This window comes from Vombatus ursinus, unplaced genomic scaffold (assembly GCF_900497805.2).
Source record: "Vombatus ursinus unplaced genomic scaffold, bare-nosed wombat genome assembly UNPS02009770.1, whole genome shotgun sequence".
Classification (NCBI taxonomy): domain Eukaryota; kingdom Metazoa; phylum Chordata; class Mammalia; order Diprotodontia; family Vombatidae; genus Vombatus; species Vombatus ursinus.
In genome coordinates, this window is record NW_020949548.1 from 10,884,799 (window position 1) to 10,904,459 (window position 19,661).

At 42.0% G+C, this 19,661-nt stretch overlaps 1 protein-coding gene across 1 annotated transcript in view; it reads right to left on the minus strand.

Moving 5' to 3' along the window:
* Positions 1-14,154: 14,154 nt before the first annotated feature.
* The window catches only part of MICAL2 (microtubule associated monooxygenase, calponin and LIM domain containing 2), a 156,545-nt gene continuing 151,038 nt past the window's right edge, over positions 14,155-19,661 (minus strand). Inside the window, exon 30 of the mRNA XM_027852564.1 lies at positions 14,155-16,321. Within this exon, the coding sequence (XP_027708365.1) occupies positions 16,137-16,321 (185 nt within the window). The 3' untranslated portion in view covers positions 14,155-16,136. The remainder of the gene's footprint in view (positions 16,322-19,661) is intronic.

A 19,661-nucleotide genomic window follows, 5' to 3' on the forward strand; every position in this document is an offset into this window, starting at 1 on the left:
GAAGCATCGCCTTGCTCAGCACCTTTTGTGTGCTGATAGCTGACAAGAACTCCCCTTCCTTCTGCTGAACTGACTGTTACAACCTAAATCCTCAGGAGCATAGCTAGAGCGAGTAATATAGTTGCTAGTTCTGGCTCCTTTAAAAAGAAGTAAAAGAGGGTTGTCCCATGCCTATACCTCAATAATTTAACACACCTGTATTTCTCCTAGAATCAGTTGAACATATGAATTATGTGTAAAGAAGGTCTTGATATCCCTATTGAATCTATCCATCAATCAAAGACATTTTAACCAGGTGTGACAAAGTCCTGATGAATCTGGAAGTAGTAAAGGCCCTTGGATGAGGTGAAATGATGCCCACATAGGAAGTATGTTGGTATTGGCTGAAAAGACTCAGTCACACCCTTTGGTTTTTGTATTAAAAAAACAGGCCAATTCAGAACTCTGCTGATTTCAGTGGTGAGCAAGGAGAGAGAGCAGTTCCAACCAAGCCCCTGAGAGGAATTGCTTATGGGGGAGAGGGGAGAGTAGAGCCTCACTCTCCTCCCCCATCTTTTCACCACAGGAAGACCTCATCAACTTCAGAGGATTTGGACTTCTCAGCAGTCTCCTAGCAGCAGCCATTAACTTCACTTATCATTCTCAAACTACTGTTCTAATACACATCTGTTCACTGCTGAAGTTCTTGAATGAGTAATATATACTCCTCACCTCATCTCCTCAGCACCCACTCACTCTTTAACCTGCTGCAACCTCTGGCTTCACTCAACAGTAATGAAACTTTTCTCCAAGGTCACCCACACCCTTTTTCTTGCCAAATCCAAAAGCCTTTTGAAGTCTACATTCTCCTGGAACTTTCTTTGGTCTTCAACACTGTTAAATACCCACTTCTTTTCAAAACTTCCCTTTCCCTCATCCTTCCTGACACTTGACGGTCCTCATTCCTCCTGATTACTCATCCCTTTCTTTCCCTGGCTTCTCTTGCTGATTGCATCCCTTACCTGCTGGGATCCCCCAAGATTCTATCCTAGACCCTCAGCTATTTTCTCTAAATTCTCTTCCTCAAGTGAATTCATCCTATTTTCAGGGTTACAACTACCACCTAAATATGTTCTTCAGAGGGTATTCAACCCCTTCTTTTTACCAATGAGGAAACTGAAACCAAAATAGTGTAAGTGACTTGGCCAAGGTCACACAAGTAATAAGTGGTAGAATCAGGATTTGGGGAGGAGCTGTCAGACTCCAAAAGCAATAAGAGAAAGATAGTGGAGTCTTTGTAGAGTTCTCAGAGTCTACTGGGCAAGGGGTACCTCTGGACTCAGTTGCCAATAATGTGACTGTCGCAGTCACAGGGATGAAGGGAGTAATCAGGAGTTAATGAGCTGCACATATTCATTAATATAGGGCCAGAACATGTGTCTCATGGAATGGAGCCAATCTGCATAGGAAGTATCCCTGGCCATCAGATCAGAGAGGGCTTGCCCTGATCACCCAATTTACAGAGTCAAAAGATTCTAGTTCTGCTACTTACTGTTCATGTGACCTTTAAGAAATCATTTAACCTCTCTGTGCTTCTACTGCCTCACCTGTAAAATGATAGGTTAGAGTAGAATAATCTGTAAGGCTCCTTCAGCTCTAATTCCTATGATTCTATAAAAAGAACAAGAGTAAGTCTAGCTTGGCTGAAACCTAGAGTGCACGCAGGACAGTCAGTTGAAATAAGTCTGGCTAGGTAGGTTGGAGCCAAATTATAGTGGACCTCAAAAGTCAGCATCATGGTCTTATACTGTTTTCAGTAGGCAATGGGTATGCTTCAGCTATTTTTGATTAGAGAAATGACATGGTCATCTCTACCTGCAGATTATGGAGGTTATTTGGGCATTGGTGAGGAAGGTAGATTAATAAAGAGCTAGACTGAAGGTAGAAAGCTAACAGAAGGCTGTGAGAGTAGTCTAGGTGAAAAGAGATGAGGATCTGAATTACATTCATTTGTCAAGGGAGTTGAAAATAGGGGTTAGATGCAAGAGATGGCCACAACAAGATTTGGTAATTCACTGGATACTTGGGATGAGGAAGAGAAGTCCATGCTAACTGGCAGAATGGTGGCACCATAAGCAGAAAAGATGTTTGAGGATTTGGGAGAGTTGATGACCAGTTTGAGAGAAGCTGAGTTTGAGATGTTGGCCAGCCAGACAGATGGAGATGTCCAGCAGGCATTTGTAGATTCTAGATTGGAGCTCTGGGGTTGATACTGGAGATGGAGACACAAATGTGGGAATCATCTGTGTAGAGGTAATCATTGAGATTATGGAAGGAGATGAGATTACAAAGGAGAGAGGGGAGGGGATGAAAAGGGAGAAGATATGAGAAGGTAGGAGGAGGGGGAAGGGAATGAGAAAGGAGACAGAATCTTGGGAAGCACCCATGTTTTGGGTTATGGGGAAGATGAGAGGACAGGTACAGAGGCAGAGATGTGATGAGATGAGGAGTAGATGAGTAAGCTCATAGCAGATGTTCAAATTCTTCTCCTACACATGCCCAGTGGTCTAGAAGTAAAGTCATGGGCCCAGAGGTCTAGAGGTGAAGGCACTGAAAAAAGTGGAGAACATTGAGCAATGTCGCTTGGGAGAACAATTAGGGACTGAATGAAAGAGATAAATGGAATGCCAAGTAGCCAGGAGGGTCCAACTGAAGTTGGGCAATATAAATACATTTTGAACTAGTTCTGCCTGATTATATATAAATATCATCCTTCAGCAACTCACTGTGGCTGGAGCTGGAGAAGAGAAAGGAGACAGTGGGTTTGATCCAGAGTTACAAATAAACCAAGCAACCTCAATGGAATATTCTGGGGAGTGAAAAAGGATCAGGGAGGAAGGCAAGGAGAAACGAGGAATAAACAGATTGCCAAGCAACAAGAAGGGGGCAATTGGATTCAGATAACATGAATGTATCTAGGACTAGGTCTGCCTTCAGTAATTCACTGTGGCTGCATCAGAAGCAGAAAAAACAGACAGTGGGTTGAGCCAGGATTAAAAAGAAAACCACTAGGTTTAATTGAAAATTCTGGGGGTGGCCAATGCAGGTGTCCATGAAATCCTGCCTGGAGAGGGAGATGGTTTTTTTTTGTTTGTTTGTTTGTTTGTTTTCTATTCCCAAAACACAATGTCTTTGTGCCTCAGATCACTCCCTAAACATAGCTACTAAGTCTTAGACAGATTTCAGTGTATGTGTGTAGTTCACTGTGGGCAAAGGGGATGCTGGGATTTCTTTATTCTTTGTGTATTCTTTGTGTGACTTGGTGTTCAGTTATACATAACCTTGGGAAGTATACATTCCTGTGGTGGACCAAGTACATCTAATATTTAAGAAGGAATTTGCAAAGTACTTCCTGTTGTTATTGCTGTTTTAATAAATTTGTTTGGGTTGCCTTGGGTAGTAAAATAGTGAGTTCCCCATCCCCTGAGATGTCCAAGCAAAGGCTGGACTGAACTCTTGTCAGTAATGTTTAGAAGAGATTCCTGTTACTTCAGTATTTCAGAGAATCTGTGATCTCATCTGTAAGACCATGCTCTGCAGCAGCGCAAACGATGACCATCCATGCCATAGTCACACAATATCTGTCCCATTTGACACTTATCCATGGCCTTCCACCAATCCTCTTTAGGGGATTCACCCAGTGGGATGGAGGCTTTCTTCTAGGGCATGTGTGATGGCATCAGTGAAGCCATCAGGTTGTCAATCTGTTGTCCCTAACTCTCACTACATGATCAGCCCATCTCCCTTTCCTGATCACGTATACCTTGGGTAATATATGATCTGGGTAGTTAAATTCTCGCCTTATCATCATGATTATAATCTGGATGATATAGCTTATACCACTTTCTGTGCAACAGTCATTTTGAGTAATATGTTTCAGCCTATTTATACCTTTGGGAGTTGGCATAGTAGAGTGGGGAGAAACTTGGACCTCAAAGTCAGGAAGACCTGGGTTCACGTCCTACCTCTAACACATCCTGGCTCTCTGACTGTGGCCAAGCCACTTAAACTTGGTGTCTCAGGTAATTCTCTTAAGACAACAACTTAAAAAATAGTTACGTATCTGCACAGGTAGAGGAAGGTTTCTTACTAGGCATTCCCTGCACTAGTGAAATCACAGGACAAGGTCATACCCTACCCTTCATCTTGCTAAAAATTAGCCCACCATACTTCTTTCCATTGTCTTTTGGGTCACTGTGGAGGTCATCTCCAGTTGTCCTGATCTATATCTGGCCACTGGACCCAGATGACTCCAGAGGAGAAAATGAGGCTGGTGACTTTGCACAGCCTCCCTCACTTAAATCCAATTCATTTGTATATCATGGCATCATCTCCCTGATTTCATGGTCCTCTTCGAGAATGAAGAACAAACAATAGCACCAAAATGTTCTGTGATTTCCAGCCGTATTGTATCATCAGAAGATTACCACCAGTGTTGAAAAGATAATGTTTTGCTTTAATGAATAGCTGGAGTCATTGAAAGTATTGCACAGTTTCCCAAATTTAACCCAGTTGATTCTCTTCCTTAGTTCTATAGTAGGACCACCTACATGTCTACAACAGTGGCACCCAGGAAGCCTTCACACATGCCTTGCTGCCCCTGCCTCTTTCAGCCACACACAGCCTAATGCCTGGGACAATGCCACCTGAGGCCAGACCCCTATGGACAATGATAACCAACCTCAACTCCATCCTTCAATGATTAACTTACTTCTACCCCATCAAATCCTCCTCATCCCAGTGATTCTGAACCCCCGGTTGCCACTGTTCAAACCCCATTCTCCACCCCACCATTAATGACTCACTTATTCCCATCACATTCTGCTCAATCCCTTCCCCTCACCCCCCACCACCCTACTCTAAGGCTACCCAACCCTCCCGCTTGTACTCACTGGAATTCCTGTTCCATACATAGCAAACTAGCTTTCATCTTAAACCTTTTGCCTTCTTATTCCCTTCATCTTCTTGCACTCACTGAGATCTGGATCTTTCCTGATGCCAGTTTCCTGGGTATCCTTTGACTTTGTAGCCCCTCATTGCCACATCCAGGATCACACTCTACTTCCATCATTCAGTAACTTCTCCTCCTTTGAAGTTCATTCAGTCCATATTTATCACCCAGTTGAGATACTGGTGGCTGTTGTATACTGACTTTTTTTTTAAACATTTATTTTTTTTTGTGAGGCAATTGGAGTTAAGTGACTTGCCCAGAGTCACATAGCTAGTGAGTGTTATGTGTCTGAGGCCAGATTTGAACTCAGGTCCTCCTGACTCCAGGGTCGGTGCTCTAACCACTATGCTACCTAGCTGCCTCTGTATACTGACTTCTAGAACACTCTCCTTCCTTCCCCAATGAGTTCAGTGCTTGTCTCATAATCTTTCTCTCCTCCCTGACCCCTGCTCTCATACTAGGGGACTTCAACATATATGTTGATACTCCTTCCAATACCCCAACTTTTCAATTCCTTAACTTACTCATTTCCCATGACCTACTTCTTGACTTCACAAGTGATCCATATCCATGTTCATGAACTCTGAAATTCCTTTATCTGATCATGATCTGTTGTCATTCCTCTCTCACTGCCCAGCAACTCCAAGCCCAGTTCTTCATCTTTACCACAACCTCCAAACCCTCTACCCCTCAGTTCTTTCCCAGGCCATCTATCTCCCCTACACTCCCCACTATCTCATCTAAGAACCTAGCCTCATATTTTCCTGAAAAAATTGAGTCCATTTACTGACAACCTTCTTTTCTTGTCTTCTCTTCGTCTCATATCACTCAGATACCTTCTGCCACTTGTCTCTTCCTTCATCCCTGTTTCTCACGAATAGGTGACCTTTCTCCCTGTCAAGGCAAACATCTCCATATGTCCAAATGGTGCCATTCCATTCTGTCTTCTCCATCAGATTGCTTCCTCTATCATCTCCCCTTTCTAACACATCCCCAATCTCTTCTTTTCTATTGGCTGCTTTCCTACTGTTTACAAACATGTTTGTGTCTTCTCCACCTTCAAAAAGCCCTCAAATGATCCCTCTACCCCTATTAGCTATCATCCTATATCTCTCCTCTCTTTTGTGGCTAAACTCCTTGAGAAGATCATGTATGGGAGTTGTATCTACTTCCTCTCTTTTCATTCTCTCTTAATTCTCTGGAGTTCAGCTACCAACTTCATCATTCAATAGAAACCACTTTCTCCAAATTTACTAAGGCCCTTGCTGACCTCTCTACCGCTTTTGATACTATAATGATCTTCTCCTTGATATCCACCTCTCTGGAGGTTTTTGTGATGATATTCTTTCCTGGCTTTTCTTCTACCTGTCTGAACTCTCCTTAGGCTCCTTTGCTGGATCTTCATCTAATTCATCCATTGTTGGTGCCCCCAATACTCTATCCTGGGCCCTCTTCTCTTCTATATTGTTTCATTTGATCATCTCATCAGTCTCCATGGATTCAATTATTATCTCTATATCAATGATTCTCAAATCTATATGTCCAGCCCTAACCTCTCTAGTGACTTCCAGTCTTGTATCTCTGTCTGTCTATTGGACAGCTCAATCTGGATTTCCCACAGACATCTTGAACTTGGCACATCCAAAACAAAACTCATGATAGTTTTCCCCAAGCCCTTCCCTTCCTCTAAACTCCTTATTACTATTGAGGGTGTCACCATTGCCCCAGTTACCCAAGCTCACAAGTCATATGTAATTCTCAACTCCTCATTTTTTCACCCCCCCCAATCTAATCAGTTGTCAAATCCTGTTGATTCTACTTTCAAAGTGGATAAGATCTGATCTACTTTTCATAGCATCTCATTCACTGACCTTCCCTTTCCCTCCTTTGACATTGCCATCTCCTTGGTACAAGCCCTCATTGCCTAATGCCTAGACTACTGCAGAAAACTTCTGGTTGGTCTTCTTGCTTCAAGTCTCTCCTTACTCCAATCCAAACTTCCGTTATCAAATCATTCTAAAGCACACGTCTGATCATGTCATCCCTCTACTCAAGAAACTCCATTGTTGTTATTTGGTTGTGTCCAACTCTTCTTGACCACATTTGGGGTTTTCTTTGTTTTTTGTTTTTTTTTTTTCAGGTTAAGTGACTTGCCCAGGGTCACACAGCTAGTAAGTGTCAAGTATTTGGTCTGAGACGGGATTTGAACTCAAGTCCTCCTGACTTCAAGGCCGATGCTCTATCCACTGCACCACCTAGCTGCCCCCCATTTGGGGTTTTCTTGGCAAAGATACTAGAGTGGTTTGCCACGTCCTTCCCCAGCTCATTTATAAATGAGAAATTGAGGCAAACAAGGTTAAGTGACTTGGCCAGGGTCACACAGTTAGTAAGTGTCTAAGGCCAGATTTTGAACTCAGGGACAGTCTTTCTGACTCCAGACCAGGTACTCTATCCATTGTACCACTGAGCTGCCCCAAGAAGAAACTCCAAGAAATTCCAGTGGCTCCTTATTATGTCCAGGATCAAATACAAAATCTTCCATTTGACTTTTAAAGCTCTTCATAACCTGGCCCCTTCCATTTTTCCAGTCTTCTTGCACCTTACTCCCCCTCCATACTCTATGACCCAGTGACAACGGCTTCCTTACTGTTTCTGGAACACCACACTCTATATCCTAACACTAAGCATTTTCACTGGCTATCCCCCATGCCTGAACTCTCTCCCTCCTCATCTGTGCTATCTCTTGACTTCCTTCAAGTATCAGCTAAAGTCTCACCTTCTACAAAAGCCTTTCTTGGTCCTCCTTGCTCTCAGTGCTTTCCTTCTGAGATTGCCTTTAATCTATCCTGGCTATATCTTATTTGTATGTAGTTGTTTTCACGTTGTCTTCTCCATTGGACTGTGAGCTCCTCGAAAGCATAGCTTTTGCCTTTCTTTATAATCCTAGCACTTAGTACCTGGTGTTTAATAAATGCTTGTTGAGTGACTGAAGAATGGAAAAGAACACAGGCAGTCTTCTTACCAGGAAAAGTCAAAAGAAGAGACGTAAAAATCTATAGGACCATATGTTTATGTTCCTGACTCTATTAAATATTTATACATAAAGGCCAGATACACAAAAAGGGGAATAGATTAATGAATGATACCTCCAAGAGGTCTTGTCACAGAGGATGACTCACATAATTTCATGCCCTTGGCCTTGGGGGTCACATTCAAAAAGAGAATTTTATCCCTGTGGCAAATCTGATGGCTTTACTACTAATAGAATGTAAGTTCCTTGAGGGCAGGGACTGTTTCATTTTTATCTTGGTATCCCCAGCTCAAGCATCACTTTCTACACAGAGCCAGGCTTTCCTGATCTAATCCCACAAATGCTAGTGCCCTACTTCCCAAACTATTTTGTATTTATTCTTTTTGTACTTAATTTTTTATATACATACATACATATATATATATATATTTGTTTCCCTCTCCCCTCTAATGAAAGGTCTTTGAGAATAGAGATTGTTTCAGCACCTAGAACAGTATCTGGTTCATAATAGTTAACAAATTCTCATTGATTGATTAATTGATTAATTGAAGGGGAATAGAATTTTTCTGAAAACTTACGTGTTAGCCGAAGGAAGTCATAAGCTTAACACACAGATGAACACAACCATGTTATTGAGGTTTGATGTTTCATTGTTTTTCCCGGTGAGGATTACAGGCTTGTTTAACGTGCCCCTCAGCCTCTCTGTTACCTGGCCCCTGCCCTGGCAATAGCTTTCAACATGGAGTCCTATGACATCTGAAATGAAATATGTTTGCTCTTCCTCCTCCTCCTCTGCCAATTGTTCTTTTATGCTCTACCAATTGGTTGGAGGGGGTTAAGTTTACCAGGTGCCCCACCCACCATGTAAACATACTGATCAAGGTTACTTTTGTAGATTCCTCTGTGTGATTTAACCTTTCCCAGATGCTCTCATGGAGACTGCAATTGAAGCATTCACTGTAGTTATTAGGGCTGCACTTCTCAGGTTGATGACCTGTATGGCCTTGGGTAAATCATTTCACTTCCCCAGGCTTGATCTTCCTCCTCTATAAAATGAGGGGCTGGCTTAGCTGGCCCCTGAGGTCCCTTCCAGTTCTGCACCTAACATCCCACAATCCCATGAAGCAAGCTAAAATTGGGGCTCTCAGTCCTCCCGTGGCTCATCTTTGGTTCATTTCAGCATTAAAAGGAAAACTCGTCTAATTTCTTTTTCCTCTTCAACTTTTAGAATGAGTTAATGCCTCCCCCAAGTCACTGAGTAGCACTGACTGGAAAAAAAAAACCAACAACAGTGGGATGAAATAGGACTCTTTCCCATGCACATGAAGCTTCTTATTACAATAAATTCCTAAATCGGCATTAACTGCATCCAATCTCCCCAGTTCCTTCCAGTCCTGCAGCTCCCAGCTGCCCCTCTGCTACCCCCACCTCATGAAGGCCAGATTTAGATAGCTTTGCCATCAACCACCCCGGCAGGATATTCATCCATCTTTGACTTGAAAGCAAAAACCTGCCAATCTGCTTCCCCAGAGGAAAGAAACGGGCTGAAAGAACTCTTCATTTGACTACAGAATGCAGGGGACATCAAACCCGTTCCTTATTTGCCAGACCCTCTCTGTGGTGCAGTAGCTGCATCTAGGACAGTGTTTATTGATTCCAATTATCCTAATATTACCAAATGCCATCTTCCAAATGAAACCATAAAACCACATGTTGTGTTTCACAGCTTAATAGCTCTATCTTATTTCTGATCTCAAAATGCAAACTTGTTTTGGTTTTTTTTTTCCTCATAAAGGAAATGTACCAACAGCAGAGAAAAAATCATCTTAGTGTGAAAGAAACATGTTCCCTGTGAACAAGAAGCAGAGAATGGTGTTCACTGGAAAAATGGCAACTGATCTTTTTGTTCTTTTGGGAAGGAAGGAGGACATAAGTGAGCTGAGCATTGGGGAGAGCTGACCTTAGGAGTTGATCCCAGCTCCATGGACCACTTCACCTCTTCCCTGAAAACGGCCCTCTTGGCACTAGGGTAGCCACAAAAGCCAAGCCCTGCAGAGATTTGACATATGTCCACCTTTCTGCTAATTGGAATCCCTTAATTTCACTCCTAAGCTGCATGAATCTGGATCCAAGATCTGACCGGGAGCCAGGTTTCTTAATTCAGTTACCTCTATGTCCTGATGATGCTACTAGCAACTATTATTTCGTAGGATGATTAAAATAAAAAAAAAAAGCTTGAAAATGCTTTCCTTGGCCACAGCATACTCATACTATGATAAAAGAAGATTTACTTGCAACAGGTGCAACAATCTAAAAGCCCAGAGTACTATGTGTAAATGATCCCAGGGGAAATGTTTCATCCATTGAGAGTAATGAATGGAAACATTTTGAAAAGATTTCATTGTCTCAACAGTCCCAAAGAAACCATTTTATGTTTCATTCTTTGAGAGTAGCAAATAAAAACATTTTCCTGTCTTCTCAGCCCCAAATAAAATTTTTTCCCACTTTATCCATTAAGAATAATGAATGAAAATATTTTGAAAAGATAGCACTGTCTTAACAGCCCCAAAGAAAACATGTGTAGACCTCAACAATGCAAATATTTGAATTTTATAATTTAGAGTGGGAAAGGGGCTGAGTCCAACTTCCTCCTTTTACAGATGAGAAAGGGGAGGTGTGGAGAGAATAGTTACTATACCCATACAGCAACTAGTGAGTTAGTGGCTGAGCTAGGACTAAATCTAAGATCTACTGGGCTTCCAGTCCACTAATCACCCCTTTGCCAATGCAGAAGCAGCTTCTGTGTTTTAAATGGCGGCCGAATTAGCATGCATTGTAAATAGATTACAATTTTAACTTTAAAAGTTTCTATCCACCAGCCATGCACGGCTGGGTCTTCAAATAAGAAGCTCTAGAAAAGGATAGTGTTACATCTCTCACATCTCTTAACAAAACCTGTGTGTCCCTAGTGGCCATAGTTCTTTAAGAAGCCCCAGCAGTGAAGAACACTAATCATTTTCACATCAATCTCTTCAATATATGCCCATCTCAGTAGGTAGATTAATTATTCTATCTCCCATACCAGGATGAAGAACCAAATGCATGTAGGACACACAAATCACATATATCTCTCTCATTAGCCAGAAAGCATGTACTTCAATCTCTAGGCAGACTTGGAACTTTGGTATGGTAGAAAAGAGCTTGGAAATCAGAGGACCTGGGTTCAAATCCCACTTTTGATGGATACTGCCTGTGTGACCTTGGGCAAATCACTTCATCTCCCTGGACCCCAGTTTCTTCATCTGTAAAATGAAGAGGTTGGCCTAGGTAGCCTTTAGGTTCCCTTCCAGATCGAGATCTATGATGCTATGAACTTAATGCTGAATGGGCTGAATGTTAAGAGCATCCTCTGGAGAGATAGCCTTGTATAGTGGGAAAAAACCTGGAGTTGAAAGAGATGTGAGTTTCAGTCTCAGTTTTAGCACTCATTAGGTGTGCGACCCGTGGAACCTTAGTTTCTTTATTTGTAAAATTTGGATGATGATAATATCATCTTAGTGGGGCAGCTAGGTGGTACAGTGGATAGAATGCCAGGTCTGGAATCATAAAGATCTGAATTCAAATCTGGCCTCAGACACTTACTAGCTGTGTGACCCTGGGCAAGTCACTTAACCCTGTTTGCTTCAGTTTTCTCATCTGTAAAATGAGCTGGAGAAGGAAACGACAAACCGCTCCAGTATCTCTGCCAAGAAAACCCCAAATGGGCTCGTGAGGAGTTGGACATGACTGAAACAACGGAACAACAACACCAAATATCTCAGTTGTTGGGAGGATATAGAGTTGGGAATGCCCTTTGTGGCTCCCAAAAAGGCCCTCTACAACAGGAGCCTCCACTTTTTCTCCTCTCACTCTCTTCTTTACCCCTTACAATCTGACTTCCGACCTCTTCATTCCACTGGAATTGTCTTCTCCAAAGTTACTAATGATGGTCAGTTGCCAAATCCAATGGCCTTTCCCAATCCTCATTCTCCCCTCTCTCTGGGAAGCCTTTTACACTGCCAATCACCCTCTTCTCCTTGATACTTTCTCTAGATTTTGGGGACATTGCTCTCTTCTAGTTCTCCTACTACATGACTGTTTCTTCTCAGTCTCCTTTGCTATTCCCACTAACTGTGGAGTGCCACAGGGTTCTCTCCTGGGCCCCCTTTCCATCCTTTTCTATACTACTTCATTGGGTGATCTCATCAGCTCCCATGGATTTAATTCTTATTTCTATTAAGATGATTCTCATATTTACCTATCCAGCCTTAATCTTTCTGTTGACCTCTAGTCTATCTCCAATTGCCCTTCATACATCTTGAACTGAATGGCTGGTAGAAATCTTAAATTCAACATGTTCATAACTGAACTTATTATATTTTCCCTGAAGCACTCTCCCTTCCAAGCTTCTCTATTACTGCAGAGGACACTACCATCTTCCCAGTCTCCGAGGCTCGTAACCTAGGAGTTATCCTGGACTCCTCATTATCTCTCACTCCCAATATCCAGTCTGTTGTCAATGTCACCTTTGCATCATCTGGTGGACCCCCTTCTCTCCTCTGATTCTGCCACCCCTCTGGTGCAGGTCCTTATCAGCTCTCCATTCCCCATTCCAGTCCATCCTTCATTCAGACACAAATGCAATTTTCCACGTCAACCCTGTACTTAATAAACTCCAGTGGCTCCCTATTGCCTCCAGCATCAAATACAAAATTCTCTGTTTAGTGTGCAAAGCCCTTCAAACCTACTTCTCCCACCTCCTACTTCCAGTCTTCTTATACCTTACATGCATCCACTCACGGCTCTGGAGGAGAATGTGAGACTTGTGACTTTGCACAGCCCTCCCTCACTTAAATCCAATTCACTTGCAAGTCATGGGTCATCTTCCTGATGTTGTGGTAGAGAACAAAGGACAACACAATCCATTCATATACGCTTGGATCCACTGGCTTCCTTACTGTTTCCTGAACAAGACATTGTATCTCAGCTCCAGTCATTTTGTCTTGCTACCCACCCCCATCCCCCCACCCCCCACAACCTGGAATGTTCTTCCTCCTGGCATCTGCCTTCTAGCTTCCCTGACTTCCTTTAAGTACCAACTAAAATTCTGGGAGCCTTTCCCATCCTGTCTTTATTCCAGTGCCTTCCCACTTCTAATTAGTTCCTATTTATTCTGTATATAACTTATTTGTATATATTTGTTTGCATGTTGTCTCCTCTATTAGGCTGTAAGCTCCTTGAGGGCAGGGACTGTCCTTTGACTCTCTTTGTGTCCTTGGTGCTTAACACATTGGCTAGCATATAGTAGGTGCTTAATAAATGTCAAAGTGTTCTGCAAGTCTGAAAATGCTACATAAATAACAATTATTGACAAAGAACCTATTGCCAATAATCCTTGGACAACTCAACAACTTATGTACTGATATAGGAACATGCCCCTCCCCCCATATGATAAAATAGAAATAGCAGAGTAATAAAAGAGTCTTATTAGCTGTTACTAACTCATACACAAATAAATAGGTAGGTAGATAACAATAATAGCTAATGTGTATACAAGGTGTCCCAAAGTCTTAGTGTGGTTTTAAGTTTTAATAGTAGTAGCATTTTAATGTTTGCAAAGCACTGTGTATGTACTATCTCATTAGATCCTCACAACAACCCTGTGAGAGCAATGCTATTGTTACTATTAGGCCTGTTTTATAGATGAGCAAACTGAGGTTCAGAAAGTTTAAGTGATTTGACTACTATCTTTTTTGATTTTTTGAACCTGGGTCTTTTTTGATTCTAAGGCCAGCATGCTACCTTGCAGCTCTATGCATTCAGAACAAGGGCCAAGCCTAACTCCTCATAATAGAAAGCCAGGCATTGACAGCCTTGATTTTGAGAACCTGACCATACAGCCCATGGTTAAATTGAAACTCAAGGCATGAGGAGATATGTGTGTCTAGATAAATACCAAGATGATGGATGTACTATTTCAGTGAATGAGAGCCCACCCTACAAAGGCTGGACTTTCTCCATCTGACAGCTTTCCCTTTTTTTTTTTTTACAAAAGGTATTGTTATGGTGCTTTAGACAGTCACAGACACAGAGATTGGTTTCACAGATTAACAGACTTTAAAGTTATAATGAGTCAAATTAATTACATAGCTCTTGAGTCCTAGGTGACAATAATAGAAGCACCTTTTACCTAATAACAAAACCAGACCTTCAGCCAACCCAAGCCAATGGAGATACCTAGGATTTAATGACCTTCTTCCTGGTCAGTGACAGACAGTTCTTTGAAGATGCCCGAATGGGCTGGGAAACCATCATTCTCTTCTGATTGATCCAAAGGTTTTGGCTTCCACATCCACTGTCACAGGTGTCATGCCAATCACTAACGGAAACTTCAGAAATCTGGAACTTGGGCCTGAAAGCGCAGGAGTGGGGAAGTCCACGAGCTAGACACCAATCAAAGAGAGTAACAGCTCCCAAGTGGTCTCATTCTTTGAATTCATCTTGTATGTTTCTATTGGGTTGGAATCAATTTCTTAATTTTATATCATTATAATTTTGAATAGTGCAAATTGGAATACACATGACCACTTCAAGGGACACTAATTCACACTAATTGGGACCTGGTATTGTCATATTTTAGCAGCAGCTAAAACAGAGGTTGGAGCTTAGATGCCCAAGATTGGGGTTTCTCTTTCTCTCTCTCTCTCTCTCTCTTTTTTCTATCAAGGACAGCACATAAAACCCTCAAAGAACCATGAATTAGGAAAGCCTAGCCATGCTACAACTTGCTTTTTCATGTTCTGGACCCCACCAAATAGAGTTCCCCAAAGGCAAGACATTTTTAAGCCCATAACATTTTGTCAAAGCTGTTAATCCCTCTGGTATTAAGTAACAGTTTGGGACTTAGACAAAATTAGCACTCAAATGTTGTATTAAAAGTACATCCCTTGTGTACGTTACATTAGGGTTTGCAAATACACCTGGTAAATTAAACCCACCCTAGAATGAATTCACACCTGCTATACTGGGTGTTTGCTTTGTGTAATCAGTGGACAAAGGGGCTTCTCCTCCTCTAGAAACCCAATTTAAATATTAATCTAATCTTTAAAGGAGTGGAGCTTCCTTCTGACATTTAAAAACAGTCCACCCATAAAAAAAAAAAACAAATATGGATAAATTAATGGGGGAAAAAAGTCTCTTTAAAATGCTAAAGCACAGAGAGCCCTCTCAATGATATCCGAGGATTAAGAAAGCTCAGTCTTAATTGTAACAGTAAAGCCCAAGTGTGTGCGTCACTTCCATGGGGACAAAAGATGATGTCCATTCTCCAGGCACCAGTACTAACCCAAGAGAGCAACAGAGTGTCTGGTGACTTGGCCAACATTTTCAAAATAGTCCTTGTAAATTTCTGGGAGGATCTGGGAGAGCAGTTATACACCTGATTAGACTGCTTCTTATTAGCATCATGGATCTCAAGTTAGCAGGAGCCTCAAAGGTTATCTAGTGCAATTCTTTCATTTATAGGTGAGGATTGAGTCCTGGAAAGATGACTGGCCAAATTTATACAGGTACTAAGTAACAGAGACATGATTTGAACCTGGGACCTAGAATACAGTCTAGTACCTTACCACTCTACCATGCTATTGTTCTTCTTTAAAAAAAAAAATCTGTCTTTGGATTTTTTTCTCTGTTTATCTGTTTATGACCTTGAAAGAGAGTGTCATAATTAGCCATTTTTTGCTCCCAGAGCCAGTAGTATAACGTTCATGTGATGGGGAGGAGTATTGACCCAAGGACATTGTGATGCCAGTCCTGGGGCAGGGCAGTGCCAGGTAAAAGCTCCCCTTACATGCTAAGCTCAGTTGTTCCTTTGTTGCTGAAAGGGCTGCAAGTGTAGTAGTCTGTGTCCCCTAAATTTCACTCCCCCGGGGCATAGCCCTACTTGCCCACCAGTGTTACAGCTTTGGTACTAAGAATTTCTCCAAACATGTTTCATCAGGCAACTTTTTCTTTTTCTGACCCCCCCAAGATCCTTGAGCTGCCCTGAGTGGCTGGGATGCATGCACCCAGGTTTCTTCATGATCTGCTGAGTTGATAAGCTCGAGATAACATAAAATTTTCAAAGTGTTGATCTTCAGCTTTTTCTTTCACTCTCTGCTCCTCTAAGGAATCCACTAGTTTGTCCCTCTGTTCAATCACTTTCATCATCTCGGTGAAAATCTCCTGTTCCTCATTCCGAACTTTTTCATCTTTTTCGCTCTCTAAGGAAAAACAGAGGGGAAAAATCACCTGTGTTAAAATCAGCCAGGGCGTTTATTTTATTAGTACTTACGTTCTTTGTAGTTGATCTGGGGTCTCTTCGTCACTCAATAAACAGGAAATGAAATTAACATGAGGAAATATCCCTTACCTTGAGCACTGAGCAGTTCCAATTCCAATAAAAATGGATATAAAATCATGAAGCAATCACCCCATTGATAACTGATGGTATTGTCTCAGTTGTTTTGCCCTGTTCCTGAAATTTCTTCATGTGTAATATATATATGTATATGTGTGCACATATACATATATGATATGTATGCACATTACTAATAAGTATATATGTTCTTTATTGCTCCCCCCCAAGTAGAATGTAAGCACCCTGAGGGTAAGAACTATCTCCTAGTGACAGTGACTGGCCTCCCAGCTGTTCCTTGAACACATGATCCATCTCCCAGCCCCCAGGCTGTTTCCCAAGCCTGGAATGCTCTTCCCCCTCTATTCCCTGGCTTCCTTCAAGTCTCAGCTAAAGTCCCATCTTCTTCAAGAAGCCTTTCTGAATCCTCCTTAATCTTAGTGCCTTCTCTCTGAGATTGCCTCTAATTTATCCTGTCTTTATCTTGCCTGCACATAGGTGTTTGCATATTGTTTCCTCCATTAGGCTGTGAATTCTTTGAGAGCAGGGATGGGTTTTTGTTTATTTTTGTATGCCCAGGGCTCTTTCCAGTGCCTGGCATAAGGTAGGCACTTAATAAATGTTAGTTACTAACTGACTTTTTTATTTGTATCCCTAGTACCTAGTAAAAACTGATGGTTAAGAAATGCTTGTTGTCTTGAATTTTGTAATTAAACCCTTAAACCTCCAAGTACAGATGAGGCTGTGTGGAAGGGTGTAAAAAATGAAAGAGGATGGGATATTTTCCTCAAAGGGAATGGTGAAAACCAGGGGCGATACTATCTAGTCACAATAGACATGCTTCCTTCCCTTTGCAATCAGCTTCTTCTTTTTCTTCTTCTTTTTTTTTTTTTTAAATGCAGACTAATTAAAAGCTACCGCATTTAAGCAGGGACCATATGTGACCAGAGTATGGCTATGAATGCTCAGTAAGGAATTCAAAATAAAGTATGGCTAAGTGATTTTTAGTAGTATGTCTCTCACCAAATTGTATTGTAGCAAATTAAACTCAGTATCTAGGCATATAAATCTGACATTAGTTCTGTGCAATCTGAGCAGCATTCCATAAGCCTTCAGTTACAAGGTCTGCCTTGTTTAAATCATCTTTTCTCGTATTCCTCCCTCTCCTTGCAACCTGCTTGCTTCATGCAGAGATTTCAATTCTCCTTCTGCTCCTTCATTCCCCTTTCTCTGTTCCTCACACTGGTCCCTTCTCACTGAGAACTGGTCTGCAGCTCCCTTAACCTGGGGTCCATGGATAAGACTTCTGAGGGTCTGGGAACTTATTTTAAAAATATTTTCTAGCTCTATTTCAATATGATTGGTTTCTTTTGTCATCCTCTATGCCCTTAGAATATTATTCTAAGAAGGGGTGCAAAGGCTTCACCTGATTGCCCAAGAGGTCTATGACACATGGAAAAGCTAAGAACCCCTGCCTGCTGATTAGGGAATATAGAGTAGTAGGGACTCATTCATTCCTTCGATGAGAATTTATTAAAGGTTCACTATGTAAGAGCACTCTGCTAAGTCTCTCCTTCCATTGACCTGGATTCTATGGGAAAGGTAAGATAGAGGCCTAAGTCAGGTCTCTAGTAGGATGATAATGGAAATTGGGGACCGTCTCCAGTCATCCTGATCTATATCTGGCACTGGACCCAGATGGCTCCAGAGGAGAAAGTGAGGCTGGTGCCTTTGCACAGCCCTCCCTCACTTAACTCCGATTCATTTGCAAGTTATGACATCATCTTCCCCGACGTCATGGTCCTCTTTGAGAAGGAAGGACAAACAACACCAATGTGCTAGGTTCTGTGAGAGTTATAGAAGTCTGGTCTCTGCCCTCGATGCTTCAGCTAGGGAGCCAGGATCATAGGATCTCTCCTTGAACACCACTCTTCTGCATATAATCTCCCCATATCAGAATTAGATTGTAAGCTCTCTGAGGGCAGGCTTGTCTTGCTTTTTGTATCTGTATGTCCTGCACTTGCCACAGTGCACAAAACATAGGCATTGCTTAGCAAAGACTTTTTCATCCATTTCTTAGCGATTTAAGGCTATAAGGCATCTTACAGGTCGTCAGATCTAACTCCCTCATTTTATGGATGAAAGAACTGAGTCCTAGAGAAGTGATTTTCCCAAGGTCACAAAGGCAGTGAGTAGCAGGGCTGGAAATCACAGTCTGGCTCCAAACCCAGCACACCTTCCACTGTACTACATACACATCCATTTGTGGACACAGGTGAATTTGTGGTCACAGTGTGATTTCAGGAAGGACTGTGAAATCTATCTCTTCCTAACACTAGATAATAATTGTTGTGGTTATTGTTCAGTCATGTATAACTCTTCATGACTCCATTTAGGGTTTTCTTGGCAGAGATACTGGAGTGGTTTGCCATTTCTTCTCCAGTTCATTTTACAGAGTAAGAAACTGAAGCAAACAGGGTTAAGTGACTTGCCAAGGGTCACACAGCTAGTAAATGTCTGGGGCCAGATTTGAACTCAGAAAGATGAGTCTTCCTGACTCTAAGTCCAGCACCTATGCACTATGGCACCACCTACCTGCCCAGATAGTAATTGCCAAGAGATAAAGAATGAAAGCTCCCTGAGGGCAGGTACCTCCAGTGCTTAGTACAACACCTGGTACATAATAAATGCTTATTAAATAGTTGTTAACTGACTGACTAAAGAATATAAACAAGTATCAACAAGAACTAGGACAGCTCCCTGACTATACTAGTTACCTGGGTACAGCTCCTCTCTTCATTGTCCTAAAGAAATCAACAGAGCCCAGATAAGCTGCTAGGAAGCACCATCCTGGCCCAAGGATCCAGGAGAAACTTGACCTCTCCTTTCCATGGCTTAGCCAGTCTGAGGACTTTGCCCCAGGGGTCTTTTAAGAGAGTCCTTTCTGGCTAGTGTAAAAATATTGCCGTAAGCACCAGGATGAAGCACATGGATAAGGACTGGGAGGGTCCAGGCAGGGTAGAGTTAGGCAACATTTGATTGAACTCTTTCCCTGGGCTCCTACGTGAAGGAAGGAGCAGGAGGATTGGCTGAGAAACTGCTTGGCAATCTCTGCTGGGTCACTCTTATAACCAACATATGGGGTATCTCAAATTCCACAAATATGAAACAGAAATCATTATTCCTACTCCACTCCCCTAAAACAA